This window comes from Misgurnus anguillicaudatus, chromosome 4 (assembly GCF_027580225.2).
Source record: "Misgurnus anguillicaudatus chromosome 4, ASM2758022v2, whole genome shotgun sequence".
Taxonomy (NCBI): domain Eukaryota; kingdom Metazoa; phylum Chordata; class Actinopteri; order Cypriniformes; family Cobitidae; genus Misgurnus; species Misgurnus anguillicaudatus.
This window is the reverse complement of record NC_073340.2, coordinates 24,407,690-24,417,687: the sequence shown is the minus strand read 5'-3', so window position 1 is coordinate 24,417,687 and position 9,998 is coordinate 24,407,690. Positions and strand designations below refer to the sequence as shown.

The following is a 9,998-nucleotide window of genomic DNA, read 5'->3' as shown; positions in this document are numbered from 1 at the left end:
TCACATCACAAAAAAAGGTCAAATTTACTGGCCGCACATGTTCGACTGGATGTAAAATTCAGTGGTACACTCTCAAATTTTGGTGGCAGTCTGGAGCCCTGCTACGATTGAGTGAGCTCCCTGTGGTAAGATGGCCACCAGGTGATGACGTTAGAGACCCATAACACATCTAGCCTTTTTTATACATATCTATGGTACCATCTACGTTACCGTTTTGCAGGTCCACTCAGAACGTTTCCAAACAACTGGTTGTTCTTTGAGGGCTACTTTTTAGTCTACTCAAAACTTTTTTGTTTAACTTTTTTTGAAGATTTTATTTTATTTTAATGTTGATATGTTTTATCATTGTTTAAAATGTTAACATACATAAAAGAAGCCAAGCTAATATAAAAATATGTAATAAATAAATATTAAAATTGAGGCTATTAATGGAATGTGCTTTGGCGGGCACCTCACAGACTCTGTGCGGGCAGCCTGGTGCCCACGGGCACCCTGTTGGATACAACTGCTTTAAAGAAATGAGTCCAGAGCCTATTTTGCTTCAACTATCGCACCACTGGTCTTAATGATTTATCACATTTGCGCTTTAGATGCGTTTATACAGGACAATGAAGTGAATTGAAAGTGAATTCCCACTACACGGACTATATAAACTAAGTGGCAAGATTGTTGCGGAGGAGAAGAATGGGAGAAGTGATTTGAGTGTTACGCTGACCGTAATTGGACCGTCAGTTTAGGCTCAGAAGAGCTGCAGGATTTGTAATCTACTTATAGGCCGGTGGAGAGTTGCGGCCGGCAGCGCGCTGGTAATTGTTTAGTGTGTTTGAATCGAGGTAAAGGAAGCTTAGAGCCGTCTCCTGGCGTTCTCTAATGAAGCAGTGAAACTAAAGAAACCCGACAACTGGGCTGAATTACATAATCTGCGTTTGTGTGAAAAAGGAATGAAGATTCCTGTTAACATCACTGATACAATACAAGTTTTTGCATAATGTATAATGTAAAGTTTAGCAATAATACAATTATTATTATTATTATTATTATTATTTCTAATAGAGGGATTTACAAATCTAGACACACTAGTCGACATTAATCAACTTAATGTTTAAGTTGTTACCCTTGTCATGTTTCATGTTCTGTTTATTAGTTCAATAATGTTCAATAAATGATGTTGTGACAGGTGCATTATCAGGCCCATGCATCAGATGGCATTGCATTGAATGTTACTGATGTGTTTCATCTAAATTATTTTTTCTCTCCGCAGATGCGATTCAGAAAACCGTTACCTTGGCAACCCGCTCAGAGGAACCTGTTACTGTGAGTATGCTCTGACCTTAAAGTAATCCTGTTGTACCTTAAAAATTAATCTGCCATCGGTCTATCATTTAGAGGATTGAGACTTGGAGCACAGATGCTATAGTCTCAACCACAACAAGACTACTAGAAAAAAAGTCATGAATGAGATGTTCTGAAAAGACAGTGATCAGGATGTGAACACACATCATCTTCAAGATTCAGGAGTCATATGTACAGCAACGACTATACAATGCACTATATAGTATGCACTATACAATGAAATTCTTACTTCTCTAGTGAATTCTCGCAGCCAAAAAAAGTACACTATACTAATGCAAGTATGCATGAGTGTTTCAATGTGCAGTGTAGAGGTGTATAAATGTAAACATGATTATAACCTGCTGACAGTTTATACATACATTTAATATATATATATATATATATATATATATATATATATATACCCAGTGTTACAGAGGCATATAAAGTAGAAGATATGCAGGAAAATCATTGCGGTGCATTTTGAATGTGGCTTCATCACTAGGGGGCAGTGTTGCTGTTCATCGAAAAAAGCCTGTCCCCAAGTCGTATTTCCCTTTCTGCTTGTGCGCATTTCATTTTGCTATTGCTGTCAGCAGGCAATGTGGAGTCTGAGAGGACTAAACGCAGTCAGTAGCGTTTAGGACATCAAATTTCACTCCGTTTGCAAAACCTGCCAGCATTATTCTCATCATCAATCAGCATTAAATAAAGGCTTCAATTTATCAATCAATTTCCATCAACTCCCTCTGCATCTATTAGATAGAGAGCTTACGCTCACGGGCTTCCGGTCCAATTACACATCCCCGTATTTTCTCTCGTAAAGTGTCCTGTTGTGAGGAAGTGTTGCTGGAGTGGGCTGCTGGCAGTGATATAATACTGGTGATGGTGTCAAGCCCTGTCAGAGTGAATAAGTGAGTGATCCCAGCTAATTAAAGACACGGGAACGGAAGTTTGGCGGACCCGGTTCCAGTAGGCAGCGTGAGATCTGTTCTCTCAAACATGCAATGTCTGACTCGTTTGTTTCCAGAGGTGCCTTTAGTTGGCACACTCGCTGTGATCTGTCAGTGTTATATGGCTCGACTCAGTAAGAGCTTCAGGCAAGTCTTGGTCATGCAAGTTACTCAGACTAGTTTCATCTGACATTTGATGTCTAGTTCACCTCCATGAGAGAGCAAAGCTCGGTGATATTATGTTTTTGATTTAATGTTACATTTCCAAAATGTATTTAATGCAGTTGGATTCAAAAACAGAGGGTAGGTGGGTATAGTTTATTGACCTGCTTAAATAGCCAAATAAAACATTGTGCAAAGGTGAAATGTAGGGTGAGCAGTGTTGGTCAAGTTACTTGGAAATAGTAATTAGTTACTGATTACTTCTCCAAGAAAGTAATCCAGTTACTTTACTAATTACTTATTTTCACAAGTAATCAGTCACTTTACTAAGTTACAGTGTTGGCAACGTTACTTTAAAAAGTAATTAGTTATAGTTACTAATTACTTCTCACTAATAGTTAGTAACTGCGTTACATCATTAAAAGTAACTAATTACCAGGCAAAGTAACTATTGCGTTACTTAAAAAAAGTTCAAATATTTCAAATAACTTGGATGCCCTCAATATAAAATTTGTTAGATGAATGAATTAGACACTAAAGAGAAAACACAAATTTTGTCCCTTACAACCATGTAAGGTTTTGACAACCATGGTTTACTTTCGTAAAACCATGGTTTTGCTGATAGCAATTAACACGGACTGCCTGTCAGTGTCTAGCAGCAGTACCCGAGAGCGATACATGCTCTCGCGTCAGTCTCCAATTATAGTAACGTGCAGCATTTATTGTCAGTAACGGTAACAGCGTTATTACGGGGGAAACAGTAAGTTATTTGATTACTCGTTACTGAAAAAAATAACGCCGTTAGTAACGCCGTTTATTTCTAACGCCGTTATTACCATCACTGCTAAGTTACTTTTCAAAAACACGACCTAAATATGCTATAAAGCAACAGACCGTTCAGCCTAACTGTGGGTTTACACCAGATGTGAGTTCAACGATTTGCGCGAGTAGATTACATACAAAGTCAATGCAAAGACGCGATCAGACGCGCTATTCGCCTCAAACGCGTCTTTGCCCAAGTTGAAAATATTCAACTCCCCTGGAGAGTCCGCCACCTTTGGCTTAACTTACTACTTTACTGTATACGTTACATTATTGCTATGCTCGTTTTCTATGTTTTTCATACATCCATTAATGTAAAGCTGCTTTAAAACAATTAACTATTGTGAAAAGCGCTATATAAATAAAATTGAATTGAATTGAACTCGAAGTTAAATCCCGTGAGTAATTTAGAGCAAGCAACGCGATGCGATTGCACGCTTCGCTTTTGGTGTAAACCCACAGTAATTCTATTCTTTCTGCATATTCCATAATCTAAAATTGAAACAAATCAAACATTCTTTTTTTTAACCTCCCGACGTGCACTATTTCGTGGGCATGATGACCTTGTTTTTTTCAACACTGCTAACAATATCTATATAGCCTACTGCCTGCAAACATACATAATATTAACATTACTATACATCGTTTAAAAGGTCTGCAGGTTTAGCATCAGTGTATGGTCTCTGTTTTGAGATACAGATGCTTTAGCATCATAAATGTAGTATTTTGTGACAGATGACAACATGCAAAATAAACGGGACTTCTTACCTTTGTGTTGCTATAACGATCGCGAGTCGAATCCAGTCTGTTTCAGATGTGTGAATAACTCATGAAAACCTTCTAATAAAATACATCCAATTACCATTTTTGTCCCCAAATGCGTATAATCCATGAAATATAGTCTGTTGTTTACATTAGATTTCGCATGAACGTCTTGTAATAGAATATAATATACAATCTGATGATTATTTACGCCGTATCACTGTATATGAGATGGAGCCGCAGCGGTTATGTCAGCTGGGGGTTCAGGGTTTTTTCAGTTTCACATTCCTATGCCGGCTTGCTAGGTGTTTGCTCAGATTTGAGGTGGAATTTTTCGCTGTAGATAAAAGTTTTATTCCCACGCAGAGTGTACAGCGGACGCTGGTGTTTTTGTCACCTATAACTGGGTTAAACTCAAAGTAATGTCGGTACAAAATTAAGGTTAAATATCGCAGTAACGAAGCATGCGTACCAGGAAGTAACAGTAATCTAATTTCTGTTTTGCAATTGTAATCGCTTACTTTACTCAATACTCGAAAAAAGTAATCGGATTACAGTAACGCTTTACTTCTAACGCCCATCACTGAGGGTGAGGTAGGTAAGCAGCAGCTAAAAAAGGCTTTGCATACGTTTAACTCCTTCTGCTGAGCAGATAAGTTGCCCACATCTTTCCAACCACCATAATTTTTGTGAGGTCTACGTAATTGGCTTCCTAGTTTGCGATTTAGTCATAAAAAGTGTACATAACAACATTACGAAGCACAACTTGGTGATTGTGTGAAGGATGACAAGCTGCTGTCTTGCAACAAGTTGTTTGTCATAGTTCATTTTTTCCCTAATCTGCTTTGTGGCTGACATCTTTCAGATTTATCTGATGTGTAAAATCTCAGAGATTCATTTCCATGCTTTTGCATTTCTGAAGAAATCCAGCATATTTCACCTCAATGGTTCAAAAGCCAGCCATATGGTCGACAATTTAGGTTTCGTAATGTCAGTACGGATGCCTTTAAAACTAATTTTTAAAGTGAAAGCTTTTCTTCTCGAAGGGGTTGGGGGAACCGACGTCATCCTGATTTTTAGTTATTGATGGATTAGGCTACTTTGTCAATATGTCTGAATTTCAGGCATAAATACAGGAAATGAGCAAAACTGTAATGCATGTCCTATCTGAATTCACGAAATGCTTATAAAAAACATTTTGGATTGATGGGGAGTAAAAGAGATGTTTACAATGCCATATGATTCAGACAGCTGTTTTCTGGATGATGCCTCTGGCAGTGTTCAGCCATTTAACAGTCCATGAGTTAAGAAAATAATGCAGATATCTCTTTTGGCTCAAAACGACACATTAAAGAGATGCAGAGTACTTGAAACAGAATCACATTGATGCACCAAAGTAAACTGCAGTGCTTTATTCAGGAGTTCACTGTTTTATATCAGCACATTATAAACTTTGGTACATTTTCGTATGGTTGTGGTTAAAGGCATTGTTCACCCAGAAATTAAAATTCTGTCATCATTTACTCACCCTTAAGTTTTTCCAAACCTGTATAAGTTATCTTGTTCTGACAAAAACACATGAAGAAATCAAGCTCATCTGGGGCACCATTGACTTTCATAGTAAAATAAAACCATGGAAGTGAATGGTGCCCCAGATCTGTTTTTTAAAAATCTTCATTTGCAGAACAAAGAAATCTATAAAGGTTCGTAAAAACTTGAGGGGTGAGTAAATGATGACAAAATTTTCATTTTTTTCTGTGAACTATCCCTTTAAGGTCACTGGGTTTTTATGCAACTAAGAGAAGCAGAGACCTCAAGTACTTGGAGACGTCTTTGAGCAAAAATTGAGCTTAATCACAGTGTATGCTTATTAAAGCAATGACACACTCAGGAAGGCAGGTATTCATTTAGTCAATTTAAAAGATTGATGATGTATAGCTCTTAAAGTAGCTCTCTTACCGAAGGAGTGAATGTTCAAAACTCATGATGATTCATCATGAGGGTCACCCAAAAATAAGATTCATTATTTTCATACCAAAGTCAAATGTTAGGGACATACATTGTATTTGTCTCCTGTTATTTTAGTGCATCTTTCTTCATAACTACCTTAAAAATAAATGGAGACTGAGGAAGTCAGTCTGTAACATTCTGCTAAACGTATCATAGCTAAACAACCTTTTGTGTTCCACTAAAAGAACATACAGGAGCAACATACGGGTATAGTAAACGTGACAGAATTTTGTTTTGCGTAAACTAAACATTTTTACTTGCTATGAAATTCATGATGGTGTTCATTATCGTATTAAATGTTATCTAAAAATGTGATTAACAATAAGGTTTTGTTCTGAACAGATAACCTGCTGATTGATTACCAGTTCACCTTCAGTCTGCTTCAAGAAGATGACCAGCACTACACTGCCATTAACTTCATGGCCACTCCTGAACAGGTCAGTAGCTGTCCACTTATCTGAGAACGGAAGCAGTTAAAGGGCTTGACTAACTTTTGACGATTGTTCGAAAGATTTATGTTTAATGGTCAGCTAGCATACATTTCATAAACCTGTCGTTTGTCAGAGCTTGACAAAAAAGTGACATTACACTATTTCTTTAGCCATACAGGCAGTTTTTTTTCCCAGTAATCTATTTTGCTATTTGCTTCTTTCGTTTTATAGACCAGCAAAAACTTGGACATGTCCATCAATGCATCCAACAATTTCAATCTGAACATCACTTGGTCTGTTGGATCAACAGGTAACCGTTACTTCTTTAATATTACTTGCCTGTGTTGTTTAACAAGCTAGCATTTTTGTCATATTGGTATGGGCATACTTCATTCATAATATCCTATTGGTTCTAATATGTGTCCCTGGACCACAAAACCAGTCATAAGGGTCAGTTTTTTGAAATAGGACAATATGTGGACCAGATAATATTACTTAAGACCAATACAAAGAAAGGATTTTTAGAAAACTTGGCCAACTGAAAAGTATGAACATGAAAGTATGAGCATGTACAGCACTCAATACTTAGTTGGGACTCCTTTTGCCTGAATTACTGCAGCAATGCTGCGTGGCATGGAGTCGATCAGTCTGTGGCACTGCTCAGGTGTTATGAGAGCCCAGGTTGCTCTGATAGTGGCCTTCGGCTCTTCTGCATTGTTGGGTCTGGCATATTGCTTCTTCCTCTTCACAATTCCCCACAGATTTGCTGGCCAATTAAAAACAGGGATACCATGGTCCTTAAACCAGGTACTGGTAGCTTTGGCACTGTGTGCAGATGCCAAGTTCTGTTGGAAAATGAAATCTGCATCTCCATAAAGTTGCTTAGCAGCAGGAAGCATGAAGTGTGCTAATACTGGTATACGGCTACATTGACCTTGGACCTCAGAAAACACAGTGGACCAACACCAGCAGATGACATGGCCCCCTAAACCATCACTGACTGTGAAAACTTTACACTGGACCTCAAGCATTGTGGATTGTGTGCCACTCATCTCTTCCTCCAGACTTTGGGACCCTGATTTCCAAAGGAAATTCAAAATTTACTTTCATAAGCGAACATAACTTTGGACCACTCAGCAGCAGTCTAGAAGCGAGACGCTTCTGATGCTGTCTGTTGTTCAAGCTTGTGCGACAGCTGAAACCCAGGTCTTGCATACTCCAGCTGCAGTCCACTCTTTGTGAATCTCCCCCACATTTTTGAATGGGTTTTGTTTCACAATCCTCTCCAGGGTGCGATTATCCCTATTGCACTTTTTTCTACCACATTTTTTCCTTCCCTTCGCCTCTCTATTAATGTGCTTGGACACAGAGCTCTGTGAGCAACCATCCTCTTTTACAATGAACTTTTGTGTCTTGTCCTTCATGTGCAAGGTGTCAATGGTCATCTTTTGGACAAATGTCAAGTCAGGAGTCTGTCCCGTTATTGTGTAACATATAGAACTAGACTAAGAGACCATTTAAAGGTGTCTTGAACCTTTTCACAATATTCTAATTTTCTAAAACACTGAATTTGAGATTTTCCTTAGTTGTATATATAATGTTGACCTATATATTGTATTGTTGACTATTGTTACAAATATACTTGTGCAACTTATGACTGGTTTTGTGGTCCACTGTCACATATATTTATGATAAAATATTCCTGTTTGACCACAGCATGGGTGCATTTTGTTTTTTACGATAGTCACTCAAAGACATCACGTCATCATTATTCTCTCCTCGCTTGCTTATATAACAGTCACAGCCAATTTTTTAATGTGACTTTGACACTCTTGCTCCTCTTTAGCAGTTCACCCCTCCTTCTCAACCTCCCTGCTCCCTTCAATTAATATTTGGAGTGGTGTCTTTCATTTTAAAAGCACTCTCCCCTGAGATGGGCTTCTTACAATAGTCTAGTGCGCAGCTGTGAATCCTAGGACCGAGGCTTCTTCTACTGGACGATTTCAATTAAGATAAACATTGCCACGTAGCGGCATTTGGGGTGTCATTTTGAGGGCTTTGTTTCATAGCGGTGGTTTGGAATGACGATTGATGAGACTTGAGTGTTTTAGTGGAGGACTTTAAAGCGTTCTGATAAAATAGGACAAAAGCTGCTTTTTTTAGTTCCCTCACTTTTTCATTTTTTACATTTATGGTTTTATTTTTCCAATATTTTTTTTAAAAGAAAATGAAATTCGTGTTCTTAGTAGTTCCTTTTCTCAACACTTCATCAAACAGCTAAACAAGTGTTTGTTTGTGTGCATTTGTTTGTGGTGTACATTGTAGATTGCTAGTGCATTTCATAATAGATCGGAAAGCATTAGGTGTCATACACTAGACTAGATTTTTAGCATGCAAATGAGTTTAGGCAGACAACAGGACTTAGTTTTGTTGAAAATAATAATTGAAGAAAATAATAATCACTAAAGAGGGAGACGCGCACATCCAAACACTAGCAGGTGCCGGAATCCAAAAATACAACTAAATATGATGTAATAAATCAATATATTTTTGTGAGTTCAGTGTGCGGATTCCTTTTTAGTCTTATTTAGAAAATAAAAATCAACACAATTTTTATTGTCTCACAATTATGCATGAATAATGTAGGATTACCGTAATGTTTCAATGATAAAATGCCATTTTTTTTTTTGTTTATGGTGCGGTTTCCCAGACAGAGCTTATCCTTATCTCAGACTAAAATGCATGTTTGAGCTGCCTTAACAAATAATCTGTTACATAATCTGTTTTTTGTAAGGTATGTTTGTAAAAACTACTTAAATGGCCTAATTTAATTTAGTCCTGGATTAATCTAAAACCTTTTTGGGAAAATCATTTGTTTAATTTGTCACTTTCTGTTTTCCAGCTGGAACTATCTCCGGGGAAGAGATTCCCATTGTGTCCAAAAACAACATCAAAGAGTACAGAGATAGTTTCTCTTGTGAGAAATTCAGTTTCCACAGCAACCCCAACATCACGTTCTACGTATACGTTAGCAACTTCTCATGGCCAATCAAAATACAGGTAAATACATTATGATGAGATCATCTTTTACTTTTTACTTTATCTTTTACACACTACAGGAGATACTGTTCACCTGTATCACTTTATAGTAAAGCAGTTTTGCGTGTGTTAGTCAAAAGAAGAAAAATCTTAAGTGAAGATCCATCTCCTGTGTGAAAAATGGATATGACTGACTGTAATATTTTTAAAATTCTCAAAAAAAAATGTTTCTAGAAAGATCCACTGCGCGATGAGGTGGAAATCAATTATTCAGTTATGCACTTGGACAAGTTGGCTTCTTATGATCCATAAAATTGAATCAGCCCCTAAGTGGCAATGTGTTATGTTGCCAGATGCCTTGACGACAGACGTGAAATGACAGGCCTGGAGTAATGTGCAGATTGACGCTATCTATCATGGAAAAATATTTGTTGAATTTGCGCTGCAGTGCATCGCTCTTATAATGAAAAATGTTTGCGGTCTTTAT

At 37.5% G+C, this 9,998-nt stretch overlaps 1 protein-coding gene across 1 annotated transcript in view; it reads left to right on the top strand.

Moving 5' to 3' along the window:
• Positions 1-9,998, top strand: part of atrnl1b (attractin-like 1b) — a 126,101-nt gene that overhangs the window by 55,432 nt on the left and 60,671 nt on the right. The window contains exons 21-24 of the mRNA XM_073867025.1: positions 1,262-1,314; positions 6,384-6,478; positions 6,704-6,782; positions 9,375-9,532. Coding sequence (XP_073723126.1) covers positions 1,262-1,314; positions 6,384-6,478; positions 6,704-6,782; positions 9,375-9,532 — 385 coding nt within the window. The remainder of the gene's footprint in view (positions 1-1,261; positions 1,315-6,383; positions 6,479-6,703; positions 6,783-9,374; positions 9,533-9,998) is intronic.